General features: G+C 47.0%; 1 protein-coding gene across 3 annotated transcripts in view; it reads left to right on the top strand.

Moving 5' to 3' along the window:
• Window positions 1-16,671, top strand: part of man2b1 (mannosidase, alpha, class 2B, member 1) — a 29,726-nt gene that overhangs the window by 11,489 nt on the left and 1,566 nt on the right. For all 3 annotated transcript variants that reach the window (XM_048521769.2, XM_048521770.2, XM_048521772.2), the window contains 16 exons: window positions 15-97; window positions 1,809-1,929; window positions 2,789-2,867; window positions 3,433-3,542; window positions 4,680-4,787; window positions 5,002-5,118; window positions 5,768-5,974; window positions 6,784-6,881; window positions 7,852-7,969; window positions 8,476-8,594; window positions 9,267-9,368; window positions 10,981-11,068; window positions 12,142-12,222; window positions 14,166-14,402; window positions 15,226-15,375; window positions 16,548-16,650. In XM_048521769.2, coding sequence (XP_048377726.1) covers window positions 15-97; window positions 1,809-1,929; window positions 2,789-2,867; window positions 3,433-3,542; window positions 4,680-4,787; window positions 5,002-5,118; window positions 5,768-5,974; window positions 6,784-6,881; window positions 7,852-7,969; window positions 8,476-8,594; window positions 9,267-9,368; window positions 10,981-11,068; window positions 12,142-12,222; window positions 14,166-14,402; window positions 15,226-15,375; window positions 16,548-16,650 — 1,921 coding nt within the window. The remainder of the gene's footprint in view (window positions 1-14; window positions 98-1,808; window positions 1,930-2,788; window positions 2,868-3,432; window positions 3,543-4,679; window positions 4,788-5,001; window positions 5,119-5,767; window positions 5,975-6,783; window positions 6,882-7,851; window positions 7,970-8,475; window positions 8,595-9,266; window positions 9,369-10,980; window positions 11,069-12,141; window positions 12,223-14,165; window positions 14,403-15,225; window positions 15,376-16,547; window positions 16,651-16,671) is intronic.

Raw genomic sequence — 16,671 nt, forward strand, 5'->3', positions numbered from 1 at the left:
TTGTTTCTGAACAGCAAAAAACTGGGAATAACGTCAATGTGCTGTACTCCACACCGTCCTGCTACCTGTATCAGTTAAACAGGGCTAACCTGACCTGGTGAGTCTCAAACTTTGTGCCTGCAGCCTCCCCTCTGTTGCCTGAGAGCACTGATTCTAACTAACGCACTGTCTCTCGGGTAACAGCATTAATAGGAATACAGGCTCTGTTAAACAAGATCAGGGTCTGTCTTCAGGTAGTGTTGGAGAAACTCAGCAGGTCTGACAGCATCTGTGGGGAGAGAGACAAGCGTTAATGCTTCTGAAGAAGACTTAAAACATTAACTCTGTATCTGCCTGACCCGCTGTGTTTCTCGAAATATTCACAAACTAATTTCCAATTTGAATCAGCCTAGACGGTCAGCAAAATCTCGTAGTATTCCATAACTAAAACTGATATCACACTGAATATGGTTAGTGAGTTTGTGAATGACAGCAAGATTGGTCGTATTATGGACAATGAGGAAGGTTATCTAATATTACAAAGAGATCTTGATCACTTGGGTTAATGAGCTGAAAAGTTTTAAATGGGTAAATTTGGATAAATGTGAGGTATTGCGTTTTTGTAGAACAAACAAGAGCAGGACTTGTACATTTAATATAGAGCCTTAGATAGTGTTGTACAACAGAGAGACCTAGGGTTCAGGTACATAATTCTTTGAAGAGATGCAGACAGGGGGGTTAAGAAGGTGTTTAGCGCGCTTGCCTTCATTGCTCAGACTTTTGAGTACTGCAGTTGGGAGAATATGTTGAGGTTGTTCTAGTCTCCCTGCTATAGGAAGGATGTTATTAAGCTGGAGAGGGTTCAGAAGAGTTTTACCAAGATGTTGCCAGGAACAGAGGGTGTGAGTTATAAGGACAGGCTGGGACTTTTCTCACTGGAGTGTAGGAGGCTGAGGGGTGACCTTATAGAAGTTTATAAAACCATGAGGGGTACAGATAAGGTGAATGGCAGGAATCTTTTCCCTAGGGTGGGGGCGGGGGGATTTAAAGACTAGAGGGCATATCTGTAAGGTGAGAGGAGAAAGATTTAAAAAAAAAAACAAGAGGCAATTTTTTAAACACCGTGTGGTTTGAGAGTGGAATGGCCTTCCAGAGGGAGTGGTGGATGTGGGGACAGTGTTTAAAAGACATTTGGACAAATTCATGAAATAGGAAAGGTTTGGAGGAACGTGGGCCAGGAGCAGGCAGGTGGGACTGGTTTAGTTTGGGACTATGGTCGGTGTGGACTGGTTAGACTGAAGGGCCTGTTTCTGTGCTGTATGACCCTATGACTTTGTGAGTATATCTGTTGTAAGTGTAAAAGTAAGCTTGCCACAGCCCAGGGGCCAATAGGCGAGTTCTCTTGTTTGAGAAATGACTGGTGGGGGTTTAAACTGAGGGTCACTGTACCTTGGACGAGGGGGGACATTGAGAAGGAATGTCCTTCATGGTAACTTTAGCTGGTATGGGAATCAATCCCTCGCTGTTGGCATCGTGCTGCATTCCAAACCAGGTGTCCAGCCAACTGAGCAAACTGAACCCTAACTGCAAATAACTGCTTTTCCAATAATAACACGTTCTTCCTGTCAGAGCCTCATTATGGTTACCAAACTGAATATTCCTCACTCACTGTAAGCTCTGCCATTGGGAATTCAGCTACTTCTACACAAAATTATTTTAAGAATCAGTTCAAATATTATTAAATGCAAGCCCTGAGCTAAGGCCACCGTTTTGCGTGTGTCAGCAATGTGGAAGCAGTTGTGTAACTGTATGCTTTTCCCATTTGATAGGTCGGTGAAATCCGATGATTTTTTCCCATATGCGGACGGACCCCATCAGTTCTGGACGGGTTACTTCACCAGTCGGCCAGCTTTAAAACGGTACGAGAGGCTGAGTAACAACTTCCTACAGGTGAGGCCCGCTTTGCAAAGAGAGACAGAACGGGAGGGGCATCGGTGTTGGTGGGGGTGGGGGGTGGGGGGAGCACAGTGCTCTTAATATAACCTCTCAAATCCTGACAAAGCAGGCCAGCTTGTTGTCAGCAGGATAGTCCCTGGGGACGGGGTGGGGACCTGGAGTCACTTTCTGATGTTGGGAGGGCGGGGTAAGACTGTTTCGGACCTGGGGAGGAGCTCAGGCAGCAATGACCCTGTGGAACTCGACGTCACAGAAAGGAGTGGCGGACAAATCGCTGAATATGAAAGGGATCAGTTTCCAGAAGTGAAAGGTGGGGAGGTGATGGCCTAGTGGTATTATCACTGGGCTGTTCATCAAGAGACATAATTAAATGTTTTGGGAACCTGGGTTCGAGTTCTGCCATGGCAAATGATGGAATATGAATTCAATTTTTTTTAAAAGTCAAAATTGAGAGTCTAATGATGTCCATGAATCCATTGTCGATTGTTGGAAAAACCCATCTCGTTCACTCATGTCCTTTAGGGACGGAAACTGCCATCCTTACCTGGTCTGGCCTACACGTGACTCCAGACCCACAGCAATGTGGCTGACTGTTAACTGCCCTCTGGGTAATTAGGGATGGGCAATAAATGCTGCCCCAGCCAGTGACGCCCTTATCCCGTGAATGAATAAATAAAAAAGATGTGGAGGGATATGGGGAGAAAGCAGGAATGTGACTTGGAGATTGAGGAACGGCCCTGACTCTCTCATGACCTGGAATTGATGAAGGAGAGCTTGTGGATCGTGAGCGAGTCGTGAGGCTTTGTGTAGTCATTGCCACGTTCCTGTTTCTCGACATCTGCTTCCTTTCTAGGTCTGCAACCAGCTGGAGGTTCTGGCAGCTTCTGAGTCTCGCAGTGGTCCTTTTGGTGTTGGAGACAGCTCAGTGCTGAGTGAGTCCTCTCCTCGCGCCCCCACCCCGGCAGCAAAACGCGAGATTACAGCAGTAGGCACAGGCGATGTGTTCCTCAGCTGTCTCCTCCTGCACAGAGTACACTCTTGGGTGTTATTACAAACAGTGCCTCCATTCCACTTCAATCTCCACATCCAATTCCTGGTCACGGCAAAGAGTTCCCTCTGTGGGTGAGGACTGTGCTGTGGTTAATACCCAACGTGTGGATTTTCAAATGAGTGCAAGTGTCTGTGGAGCTGTGATTTTGCACTGGAGGCGATTTGCACCAGAGCTTCTATAATCGGTTTTGATTTTTTTTTGGGCAAATTACACCAAAAGCATCAATGTGATTAAGAAGCAGCTCCTGATTTTAGTCATGTCTTTATAATGTTTCCTATAAGAAAGAGAGTGCTCAGTCTCAGTGAGATCCTGAGCCAGAGGTGGCTGTGATCTCTAGGACAGTTTATTAACCGTTACTCTGTGTAGCGTTCTTTGCTGCCTCTGTCTCGGGTTTAAGAATGTCTGTTTTGAGAGTGTGGCAGTAATGAGGCGTGTTTTATACTTAGGGAAGGCTATGGCAGTGGCCCAGCATCACGATGCTGTTTCTGGGACAGAGAAGCAACACGTGGCAAATGATTACGCCAAGAGGTTGGCCAAAGGCTGGGATCAGTGTGAGGTAAGAGCAGATCTGACCATCCACAGCTTCGATGGGGAAGCCGAGGGCCATGAGGCGAGGCTGATGGGGGAAGGCCGCTGGCTGCATTTCAGTCAGCTGACGCCCAGGTTGGTTTTCGGATGCCTACAGCCAGGCAAGGAGCATTAGAGGCACGAGTCCTACAGCCCACAGAGCTTGCTCTGCTGTTTCCTAGAATAGGAGCTGGTTTCGGACAATACACTGGCTCAGTGGTTTGCACTGCTGCCCACAGCGCCCTGGACATGGGTTCGATTCCAGCCTCAGGTGACTGGCTGTGTGGGGTTTGCACATTCTCCCTGTGTCTGCATGGGATTTCTCCGGATGCTCCAGTTTCCTCCCACAGTCCAGAGATGTGCAGTTTAGGTGGATTGGCCATGGGAAATTGCCCGTAGTGTTTGGGGATGTGTAGATTGGGATGGTTCTGCGTGGAATGCTCTGAGTATCAGTGTGGAATTGGGGGCTGAAGAGCCTGTTTCCACACTGTAGGGATTTTATGATATTCTACTTCATTTTCATTCCCGCAGTTCGAGGTGCCCCACAGCCTGTCGATCTCAGTCTTGCATGTGCTCGCTGACTGTTCAACATACTCCAGAGCCGAGAATTCCAACAAAATTTTGAATAGTGGGCTGTCATTCCAAGACAATAAGGAAGGACCTGAGAGAAGGCAACTCGATAGTTCCGAGGATGTGGAGTCGGGCGCTGGGGGGGAGATGTATAGACTTGAGTTTGACACAATAAAGACATAGAGAGCCAAAAGCCGAAGGTGCTGGAAAGGTTCAGCAGGTCTGGCAGCATCTGTGCAGAAAAGTCGGAGTTAACGTCTCAGATCCAGTGACATTTACACCATGTAATGGGCACATTCCACACCAGGCCACACTGAACAGCTATGATCAGGAACGTTGCCTTCAAGGTGAAGGGCTTTGCTGTTGAAGGTTAGTCCAGTGTTTGTTTTAGGAAGGGTCACCAGACCCGAAACGTTAACTCTATTTATTCCTTCACAGATGCTGCCAGACCTGCTGAGCTTTTCCAGCAAACTTCTGTTTTTTTTTCCTGATTTACAGCATCCTCAGTTCTTTTGGAATTTTGCTTGTTTTAGTCTTTGCTTTCTTGCGTTTGCAGGTATTGGTCAGCAACGCTCTAGCGAGTCTCAGCGGAATGAAACAGCATTTCATTTTCTGTGACAAACTCAACATCAGTGTCTGCCCTGGCATTGAAGAACTGAATGAAGTGAGTAATCGAAGGTCAATGTTCACTCCCTCCCTTCCCAAACCGTCCAGTCTCCCTACCAGCCCTCGTCCATCATACCTTCGGACCTCAGTAAATGTCATTTATATTTCAGTAACAGTTCCGGCCTTGCTGTGCTTTTTATTTACTGGCTGTTGTTGCTGGTGGTTTGGCAGGATGGAAAATTGCTGATCCCCTGCTATGTCTCTATCTGCAGTTTACAGTTACTGTGTACAACCCCTTGGCCAGAGCAGTGAGTGTGTACGTGAGAATCCCAGTCAATGGCACTGACTATACAGTTTATGACTCCAAAGCAAGTTTGGTACCAAGCCAGGTAACCAAAATCTTCAAACAAACTTTTTTTTAGTAACTACGTGGATATGTCTGAAGACTTATAAGTGTAATGCATGCTGTTGTCAGTCATTTACTCTGAAGCTGCAGGCTTCGATTTGCAACATGTAACAATGTTTGTTATAAAGTAAATAGAATGTACAAGCCTGGAATGAATTGATAACCTCTCTCTTTCTGCATCTCCGTCTCTCTGATGCTGTCTTTCCCTGTCCCCTTTCCTGTGTCTCTAAACCTCTCTAACTTTAACACACCTTTTTTCTCCTGTGTCGCTCTCTCTGTCTCTTTTTCTCTGTCTCTTTTTCTCTGTCTCTTTTTCTCTGTCTCGTCTCCCTCCGTCTCGTCTCCCTCCGTCTCGTCTCCCTCCGTCTCGTCTCCCTCCGTCTCGTCTCCCTCCGTCTCGTCTCCCTCCGTCTCGTCTCCCTCCGTCTCGTCTCCCTCCGTCTCGTCTCCCTCCGTCTCGTCTCCCTCCGTCTCGTCTCCCTCCGTCTCGTCTCCCTCCGTCTCGTCTCCCTCCGTCTCGTCTCCCTCCGTCTCGTCTCCCTCCGTCTCGTCTCCCTCCGTCTCGTCTCCCTCCGTCTCGTCTCCCTCCGTCTCGTCTCCCTCCGTCTCGTCTCCCTGTCTCTGTGTCTCAGGTGGTTGCTGTATCGAACTTTACGAAGGTTCTGAGGAAAGACCATGGCTACGCAGTTAATGAGCTGGTGTTCCAGGTCAGGTCACCAGCACTGGGCTTTAGCAGGTACAGTGTGTCCAGGAAGCTGGGTAGCCCCGTGCTCAGCACACTGACCAGTTCAGCAAGCAAACAGCAGCATCAGAGAACAGGCCTCACCATTGAAAACGAGGTAAGCACTCGTAATGCTGCTGTTACCTGCCTAGAGTTTGATACGGGGGTGCAGTTACCCGGGAAGGGGTATGTGCCCCTACGCTTTACCAGTGAGAGCGCACAGGATATTTCCCGTCAGACCCAAATGGCCCAAGAAGAGGCCATTCAGCACACTGTGCCCATTGCTAACTGTTTGGGAGAGCTCTCTGACAGAGTCCCACATTTCATGCTTGTAATGTTCCCTTTATAATGTGCTCAATCTGCACATTTCAGATTAACATCACTTGCTTCTCAGAAATGATCCATAGCAACTGCTTCCCCCCCGCCAAGGATATTACAGTGAATATTTTGTGCTTCATTGGACAGCTGCGCATGTACATTTGACAGTGCGGGTAAGGCTTGAGCTCAGGCTAAGGACTCCACCCCTACCCCACTTGGCAAACCCCAAACCAGGCAGCAAACAGCCAGCCCCATGGTCTGTGGCTGAGTCTCAAACCACCAGTTTGCATCTTTTTGGAAAGCTGGGGAAAATTTTCCCATTCCAGCCCACTGGAGAGTCTGCCTGTTTGTGTGAGAGGTGGTGTAGGGAGGAGAGAGCGCCTGCCTGTCCATGATTCCTGTGTAGTTGAATAGCCTCACTCCCCAAGCAGGTGAACTCCTTCCCTGCTGCTGTTGCTGGGCACTTCCAACCTGGGAGACCCTGCCCCTCCACCTGGTTTCTCGATAGGAGTCAACCATTAAAATTCCATCGCCAACCCTGAAGGGTTTAATAATGTAATCCAGGCACCAATACTGCTCTGCTGATTCGCTGTCATGTCTTACACACAGCACATCCGAGTGCTGTTTGATGCAGACACTGGTCTCATCAGTGGGATTGAGAATCTGCTCAAGAACTTGTCTCTACCGGTTTCTCAGAGTTTCCACTGGTGAGTAACTTCCTACCGTGTCTCTCTGTGTATCAGTTAATGTGATATCGCTAATCCGCCTTCGGATCCTCCACTCTGCTGTGATTGTGCCTTTGGGAAGCACAGAAAGGTCCTTCGGCCCATTCAGTTCCTGTTGATCACTGTGGGGTTTGTAACACAGCTAGATTATCTCTACATTTATTCACTTAATTCACTGCTCGCACTCCCTGTGAGTGTTTAGTTGGACAGCAGGTGTATATGGTTATGGCTCAGTGGTCAGACACACCTCATGGTGTGGTACTGAGTCACACAGGAGACAGGCCCCATTTCTCAACTGGCATGGCGCAAAGGTCCCTGTGACCTCCCGAATAGCAGTGACTTTATAGAGGTTTATAAAATCATGAGGCGCATGGACAGGGTGAATAGACAAGGTCCTTTGCCTGGGCATTGACTACAAAACTAGAGGGGCATATGTTTAAGGTGAGAGGGGAAAGATTTAAAAGGGACCCAAGGGGCAACTTTTTCACACAGAGGGTGGTGCGTGTGGGGAATGAGCTGCCAGAGGAAGTGGTGGAGGCTGGTACAATTACAGCATTTAAAAAGTGTCTGGATGGGTACGTGAATAGGAAGGGTTTAGAGGGATATGGGCCAAATGCTGGCAGATGGGAATGGGTCAGACTGGGATGTCTGATCAGCATGGACTGGTTGGACCGAAGGGTCTGTTTCTACGCTGTATGACTCTATGAAAGTCTCTGGGGCTGTGGAGGCGATAATTCCAATACAGTTCCACTTTCTGATTGTCTGCTGAACGTGCTGGTGTCAGCTGAGGGCAGAATCGGTCTGAGCTGTGAGCACTCCATAGCCAAACAGCCTGTCACTACTCACTGTCCAGACTGTGGCAGGACCCAGTGGCATTGCCTTCGGGCAAGCTGTTACTTTCTGAAGTGTTTGTAACTGTCCCTGAATCTGTGTTGTGAATGGGATTGAGCAGGTACAGCGCCAGCACGGGGGACAAGGAGAGCAGCCAAGCGTCTGGAGCTTATATATTCAGACCGAAACAAGATCATCCTTTCCCAATGGCCAAGAACGTGAAGACTTACACAGTCCAGGTGAGGAGTGTAAGACCATTCGTTCAGTTTTTATTGCAAAATACAAGTGCCATATTTTGAGCATTGTGGCTACCTGATAGCCAATTGGCTAAGCCCAAAAGGTTTCTCATACGAGGAAACACCCATACAGGGATGTTAGTGTTGAGGACATGTTTATCCAGCAGCCCAGAGCAGCTGATGGAATTAAGTAAAATTACTGTCTGTAATGTTGACTGCAAAACTCATCGATTGTCATACAAACCCATCTGGGTCACTATTGTCCTTTAGGGAAGGAAATGTGCCATCCTCATCCTAGTCCGGCCTCCAGACCCACAGCAATGTGGCTGACTTTTAACTCTGCTCTCAAATGGTCTCATCAACGATTTAGGAGCAATTAGGGGCATGTCAGAGCGTAAAGCATGTGTGGTAGTCCTGCTCACTGATTTGGGAAATGGGTTAGTGTGAGAGATTACTCAGGATGGGATGTCGCTGCTTTATTAACTTGTTCTCTTTTATCTGTTCTGCAGACGGATTTGTTTCAAGAGGTTTATCAAAACTTTTCAAAGTGGTGCTCCCAAGTTGTTCGGCTATACAAAGACCAGCAGTTTGTTGAACTTGAGTGGACTGTGGGGCCAATTCCAGTCAGGTAAATATCTGACACACTGATATCCTGCTAGTAACAGCCTGGGCTTGGGGCAGGGAGAGGGACGGATCTGGGAAACAGAGCGTAGGGACCTGTCTGTTGCCGATCTGTCAGTGTGTGCGCCGTTCAGGATTCACAGCACAGTCCATCTTTAAACGCAGCGCTCCTGGGGAAAGTGTTGGAGGACCTCAGCAGAAATTCACAGCTCTATTCCTTACTCTGTGGGTTCAGTGTGGGCTTAATTTCAACAAGGAGAACTCTCACTGGAAAATATAAGATTCTTAGGCAGCTTGAGAGGGTAAATGTGAAGAGTTTGTTTCCCTTTCTGGAAGAGTTTAGGACCAAACAGCAGAACCTCGAAGTAAGGGATTGCACATTTTAAGACTGAGATAAGGAGGAATTTCTTCTCTGAGGGCAGTGAATCTGTGGAATTCTTTATCACAGGAGGGTTGTTGAGACTGGGTCATTAAATATATCAAGACTGAGAGAGACAGATATTTAATCAGTTAGGGGGATCGAGGGTAATGGAGAAAAGGTGGGAAAGTGGAGTTGAGGATTATCAGATTAGCTCTGACCTCATTGAATGGTGGAGCAGACTCGATGGGCTGAATGGCCTCCTGCTGCTCGTACATGTTGTGGTCTAATTCTGTTTCCCTTCTTTCTCTGAAACGTTAGTGACAGAATCGGCAAGGAAGTTATCACCCGCTTTGACACACCATTAAAAACTGAGGGGATTTTCTACACTGATTCCAATGGCAGGGAGATCCTCAAGAGAAGGTGAGATTGGAAATCACAGATGGAATCAGTTGCCTGTAAAACTGTAGTCACTGGGTCCAGCCACCAGCTGATGCTGTTGTAGAGAGACCATAGCCAGTTCACCTAAAGAGCTGCATTTATATACAACCGTTGCTGACTTTACAACATCCCAAACTGCTTTACAAAGCCGTGAGTACTTGTGAAATGATATTGCAATGCATGTGAAACATGGCCACCAGTTTGTGCACAGCAAGCTCCCACAAACAGGGATGAGAAAAGGAGGTGATGGCATACTGGTATTGTCACTGGACTTAATCCAGAGACCCAGGGAATGAGCAGGGAAGCCTGGTTCGAATCCCACCATGGCAGATAAATTCAATAAAAGTCTGGAATTAAAAATCTTGTTGTTGGGAAAAGCCCATCTGGTTCACTAATCCCCTTTTAGGGAAGGAAACTGCTGTCCTTACCTGGTTTACACGTGACTCCAGACCCACAGCGATTTGGTTGAGTTTGAGCAATTAGAGATAGGTAGTAAATGCTGACCCAGCCAGCAATGTCCACATCCTGTGAATGATTTTTTTTTAGAAAAGAGGAAATGTTGGTTCTGCAGTGAATTCTGGCCCCCGGAGAGAGCAGTAATGCTACAGGATCTTTTACACTTTGGACAGAGAGAGCAGCACGGCTGTCAGTTTACAATCTTCTTTACAGCCCAGTGCTCGGATGGCCAGCCTGGGTTCAGAGGACAGAGGCTATCGCTGAGTCACAGCTGATCACGTGTGAGAAGTGAAATCTCACGTCCTACCGTATTCAGCCATCAGTATCACATTCCACATGGGATCTGCTACAGAGCTACCCGAGATAGGACAATTCGAGTTACTCAATGGCAGCCAAAGAATAGGGATAACTAACTATCTTCTGTTTGGGGCCAGTATATTACTAATCATCCAAAACACTCTGTACTACAATCGTGCTGTCCCTACCTCTGGACCAGGAAACCCAGGTTCAAGTCCCATCTGTTCCAGGCAAGTCATAACATTACTGCAGCGTAGGGGGCTGAGGGGTGACCTTTGTAGAGGTTTAGAAGATCTTGAGGGGTTTGGATAGGGTGCATGACAATGGTCTTTTCTTCAGGCGGCAGAGTTCAAAACTAAGGGCTGCTTTTTAGGGTGAGGAGAAAGTTTAAAAAAGACACGAGCGTCAGTTTTGCTTTGCAGAGAGTGTTTCTTGTGTGGAATGAACTCAGAGGACATGGTGGATGGGGGTATGGGTGCAATGTTTAAACAACATTTAGACAGGTTTATGAAAAGGAAAGATTTGGAGGGACGTGGGCCAGGAGCGAGCAGACGGGACTAGTTTAGATTGGGACTAATTTTGGCACGGACTGGTTTCACCAAAGGGTCTCTGTGTGTTGAATGATTCTGAACAGAATGATTAGAAATTAGTATTTCTGATTATCTAAAAGGCTTTGTGGTGCAGTGGTAGTGTATGTACCTCTGGACTAGAGGGACCTAGGTTCAAGTCCCACCTGCTCCAGGCATGTGTACTGACACCTGTGAACAGATTGACTGGAAGGGGAGAGAGCTTGTTTAATCTATGTACTGTTCCGCATTCTAACATGTCCTTGTGCTCCAAGGAGAGATTACCGGCCGACGTGGCAACTCAATCAAACCGAGCCTGTTGCTGGAAACTACTACCCCGTGAACAGCCGTATCTACATGAAGGTGAAAACTGTGTGGTATTTAACTGTGTTTAATCCCAAAGTCTCTCTCTCTCGATCCTCTGCTCCCTTTCCCCACCCCAACCCCGATCGTCTCTTCATCACCCTCCCCAACCCCCAAAAAACACACCATTTATAGTGATAATGAGGTGTAGAGCCGGATGAACGCAGCAGGAAAGCTGGCATTTTGGGTCTGGACCTTCTTCAGAAATGGCGGGGGCGAAGGGGAATGGGGCTCTGAAATAAATAGGGAGATTGGGGGAGGTGGATAGAGAAGCAGATAAGTGGAGAGAAGATGGACAGCTCAAGGAGCTGGGGATGGAGCCAGTAAAGGGGAGTGTAGAAAGTGAGTTGGGATGGGGGCTGGTCAGTGAGGAGGGAAGGGCAGGTAGTTGGGAGAAAAGGTGGGAACGAACTGGGCTGGCCTTGGGATGAGGTCGGGGAAGGGGAGATTTTGACGCTTGTGAAGTCCACGTTGATACCATTGGGCTGCAGGGTTCCCAAGTGGAATTCTGAGGTGCAGTTTCTGTGTCGCATCGTTTTGACACTGGACGCGGCCAAGGATGGACATGTCGTCCAGGGAGTGGCAGGGGGAGTTGAAGTGGTTCGTGACTGTGAGGTGTTGTCATTTGTCACGAACCGAGCGTAGGTGTTTCGCAAAGCAGTCTCCAAACCCGCTGTATTCATCCAACTGTACACCTTGTTATTTCAGACTTCAGACATCGGCTGTTCCTGCTATCTTTGAGTGACCATTTATAGTGAAGCAGAGTTTTTAACTCACTCCCTTTGTTGGGATAGAGTTCATGAGCACTGGAGATAAACTGTGCAGTGGGACTGTTTCTATATCCATAAGGCATCAACCAACTATTCCACCACTGGGTGCATCACTTCCAGCAGTGGATCTGCCTTCGCTGCAGCTGTACACACACATTGCTGCAGTAAGAGAGACTGGAGGAGGCACATTTTGACCTAAATAGTCTCACTCCTGCCCTCGCAGCACCTGGGACATGCTGGTTTCAACGGCCAACGGCATCAGAGACACTCAGCTTTGAAATACTGGAACCCTTTCTGTTTCAGGACAGCAAGATACAGTTGACCTTGCTGACCGATCGATCACACGGAGGAAGCAGCAGCAACGATGGTTCTTTGGAGCTCATGGTACATCTCTCCAGTTATTCTCCTTGTGGGATGGGCTGTGGGAGGGAGAGAGTATGTGAAATTGACAAAGAAAGCAAAGATGGAATTGTGAGCAATGGCTATAGTCACAGGCGCCAGAGGATTAGATAGGGTGGATAGGGAGAGCCTTTTTCCTAGGATGGTGACGGCGAGCTCAAGGGGGCATAGCTTTAAATTGAGGGGTGAAAGATACAGGACAGACGTCAGAGGTAGTTTCTTTACTCAGAGAGTAGTAAGGGAATGGAATGCCCTGCCTGCAACAGCAGTAGACTTGCCAACTTTAAGGGCATTTAAATGGTCATTGGATAAACGTATGGATGATAATGGAATAGTTTCACAGGTCGGTGCAACATTGAGGACCAAAGGGCCTGTACTGTGCTGTAATGTTCTATGATCTATGATCCATTCTGTGGTGAATTCAGTAATGTAATTTATCCCTGTGACAGAAGCTGTGTTATTTATATATATTTAATATATTTAATTTAGGGACTATATATTTTATATATATATTTAATTTAGGGACTGGAATTTGAACTAGTGGGTTTTGAAACATGAGGGTTGGTCTGTCTATGAAGGGATTTAATAATTAGTGTGTAAATATTTCTGTAGTTGTGATTTATTTTAACAAACTGTATGAGAGACACACTGACTTCCTGGTGAGTAATGGGTTTGGTTTTCATTGGGTGAGTTTTCTGAACAAACATTAGGTTTCTATTAGAAGACTGTGATTGTGGAAGTGTATGTTGGCTTGTGGGAAAACCTTAGAGGTTGAAGGACGCCATTTTGGATTGAGCAGTTTTGCAGAAGTCTTGGCTGTAGCTGGATATATAAAATATTTGCTCCTGAAGAAAGGAAATAGTTTTAGAAATTATTACGTCAGTGTAAGGAGTTGAATCTAAACCTTCCAGCCTAAGAATGTTCGTTAAAACACCAAAGAGATTATTTGAAGCTGAGAAAGTCTAAGTTCCATTGTATGATGGTTTAAAGATGAGGTTACTAGATTAGTCATTTAAGTAGTTGAGCATCTTTAATACAGAGGTTCCTGTTTACTAAGGGGATCAAAGGTTATGGGGAGAAGGCAGGAGCTTGATGTTGAGAAACACGTGAGCCATAACAGAATGGCAGAACAGGTACAATGAGCCAAATGGCCTGATTTTGCTCCTATATCTTGTGGTTTTCGTATGAGAAATTGAAGTCACTGTTCAGCTAAGTCCTATTGATGTTTTAGAGAAGGGAATTCTCTCTAGTTTTGAAACTTTTAAGTTTGTATTATGTGTATATAGTTTGGTTTGTTCCATTTTATCTTTCTTTGTGTAACAAACTTCTGTTTTATTGTTAAGTCCAAATATGTAGCACAGCACGTTTGTGTTTCAGTGAAAGACCGACTAATTAAAACTTATACATTTTCTCAAGCCAGATTTTAGTTTGGGATCTGATTTGTGCATGAATAGCATCAGCTAGGATTAGGACAATCCCTGCAGGGAGGTGCAGTGGATCACTGAACTGTCTTTTTAAGCGAGAGGTGCTGGGTTTCAGTCCCACTCCAGGATCTGAAGACGAACGAAGGTATGCTCAAAGCAGATGAACTGGTTGGGTACCAATTTGCAAATTCTTCCAGCACGTTACTGATGACAGATGCTAAGATCTAGGAGAGATTCCCAGTCAATTGTGATTGGGGGAAAAAAGGTTGAAGTTTCTTCCAGAGCTGCATGTAAATGTGTGTAGGCAGCTGCCTGGACTCCTTGTGAGGTCTGGTTGTGGATTAGATTAGGTCCTGACAATACTGGGGGAAGAGGGGGATTTGATCTAGCTCCAGCTGTGCTGGGTTTGGTAAGAGTCAGCCTGGCCTGAATGGAGCGAACGACGGCCCAGCAATCAGCCCCAGACTCCCACATTGCTGACGCTCTGTGCATTCGTTGCAACAGGTTCATCGGAGACTGCTCCATGACGATAACCGAGGGGTCGGGGAAGCTCTGTCTGAGCCGGGTTATGACGGCACTGGGCTGGTCGTGCGAGGGAAGCACCTTGTCTTTCTTGACACAGTCAGTGCCTCTGCTGAACTCCACAGGCTGCAGGCACAGGCAGAGTACATGGCTCCGTGGACGGTGATAGGCCAGGGCCAAGGGACAGCCTACACCTCCCGTCCGAAACACGTCGCAGAGGTAATCCAGCTCCAGGTTTGTTCTGGGGTAATGGGAACTGCAGATGCTGGAGAATCCAAGATAACAAAGTGTGAAGCTGGATGAACACAGCAGGCCAAGCAGCATCTCAGGAGCACAAAAGCTGACGTTTCGGGCCTAGGCCTAGGCCCGAAACGTCAGCTTTTGTGCTCCTGAGATGCTGCTTGGCCTGCTGTGTTCATCCAGCTTCACACTTTGTTATCCAGGTTTGTTCTGGGTGGCTGGGAAAGGGAAGCTCAGGCAGTAGGGAGTTAGAGCAGTGTCCCTTTCGACATCACGGTCTGCGTCCGGACTACTCGTGAGGAACACCACAGGAGAGATGCTAGTTCCTCTGCCATGTTGATCGTAATCTTCCTGTTAATACCAGGCTGCCTCAGCTGGACCCAAGGTCGACATTAATACATACGAGCAATTCGAAAGAACGCTGTGGAAGAGAGAGATGAGAGAGCCATGACCTGACTCTTTCATTATCCCAACCCAATGAGACCCTTTCAGGAAACTTTTTTAACATGGAGCAGCTGGTTCTACTCGAGAAACCAGGTGTAGGATTTAAATACAAAGAGTCATTAATAAACTCAATGGGTAATTCAGGAAAAACCATCTTCAGCCAGACAGTTTGAAATTGAATATCTCATGGCACGACAGAGGAAAATGGCATTAAATATGTCTCCATGTTTAAAATATCAGGGAGAAAAGTAGTATTGTTGGAGAAGAGGCCTCATGTTGCAATGTTGTACTTTTGACACAATTTCATTATTTTCTCTGCCCTTTGTGTGACTTTTGCTTGTTTTCCGAACATTTCCAGTTCTCAGCCCTGAAGAAGGAGCTACCCCCTAACCTCCATCTCCTAACCCTGGCTCAGTGGGATTCCCAGTCCTTCCTCATCCGGCTGGAACACCAGTTTGAAATGGGGGAGAGCAGTGTCTACTCAAAACCGGTCACTGTGGATCTAGCCGTAAGTTCTCTCTTTCTGGTTTCGGTAGTGAGTAGGGGACAAGACGATGGAGAACCATTGCCATGAACTAACTTGTAGTTCAAATAGTCTCTCTCTGCCAGGAATGAAAGGGAGAGTCTGATAGGATCATAAACTGGGTTTTCCACTACGCCTATTCTGTACAATGGTATACAGGGTTAGAGATGGGACGTGTAAAAGGAACTGAAGCGTTCAATCAGCAATGATCATGTTGAATGAATGAGCTTTGTTGTCACATTGCACTTGAATGCATGTGAAAAGCTTGCAATGTTGCTGCTTATAACACCGTCTTAGATACAAGGTTGAAAGAGTCAAATCCAACGCAAGAACAAAAAAGGAGAAAGTACTTCACGTGCAGTCCTTTCACCCTAGTCCATGCCAGCATCTAGCCTCCAGACCTGCACTGCGTTTCAAAACCCAAGGCCCTGCCTCTTGTCCAGAAGGGCCTTCCTCCCTGCTACAGCCTCCAGTCTGGGACGCTCTTCCCCATTCCCTTCTGAGTAAGCTTAAAAAGAGAAGCAAGAGAACGGACAGTGCAGAGGTGGTCCAGCTGGAGCATCTTACACTGCTGCAATCTTGGAAGATAATGAAGGCAGGGCAGGTTTGAAAGGCTGGCCCAAACCCCAGCCTGAGCAGATGAGTGATGGAGCAAGGACTGAGGACATGAATCTACATGCTGGGAGGTTTTTGAGCTGTGCACTGCAGGTTGGGAAGCTGAGAGTTATGGAACATATTTCTCTTGAGTCTGTGACTCATTCATTGTTTGAATGGTCTGTAAACCCCTGGCTAGTGAGATACCAAGCCTGATGGATATGTGTACACACACACCTCCTAGATGTCAACACTATAAGATTTCATTCTCAGCTAGAAGGAGGTAGGTATTGAGTAGTCAGGATCCCTGACCTGTCACTTGATAACCACATGTAACTCCTCAGAGCAAAGGCATCGTCTAAATTTTTGCTGATGCCAAGGGTAATCAAATATCCCAGTGCATTTACTTAACAGCCTGAGACTAACTGCTTGGGAGAAGGGTCAGGGGCTGTCGAACATCTCATAGCTGGAGCCCAGCAAGCGAGGAGGATTGACAAACTGGGGAAAGTTCCTGTTGTGTACCAGTAGCCTTACCCTGGATTTCTGTCTGCTTCTCCCTTCAGAATTTATTTTCAGCTTTTAAGATCACTTCTGTCGAGGAAATGTCTCTGGGTTTCAACCAGCGCAAACAGGATGTGTCCAGACTCCGCTGGAAGACCAGACCAGGTCGGTCATGCAGCTTAAGGG

This window comes from Stegostoma tigrinum, chromosome 35, assembly GCF_030684315.1.
Source record: "Stegostoma tigrinum isolate sSteTig4 chromosome 35, sSteTig4.hap1, whole genome shotgun sequence".
Lineage (NCBI taxonomy): Eukaryota > Metazoa > Chordata > Chondrichthyes > Orectolobiformes > Stegostomatidae > Stegostoma > Stegostoma tigrinum.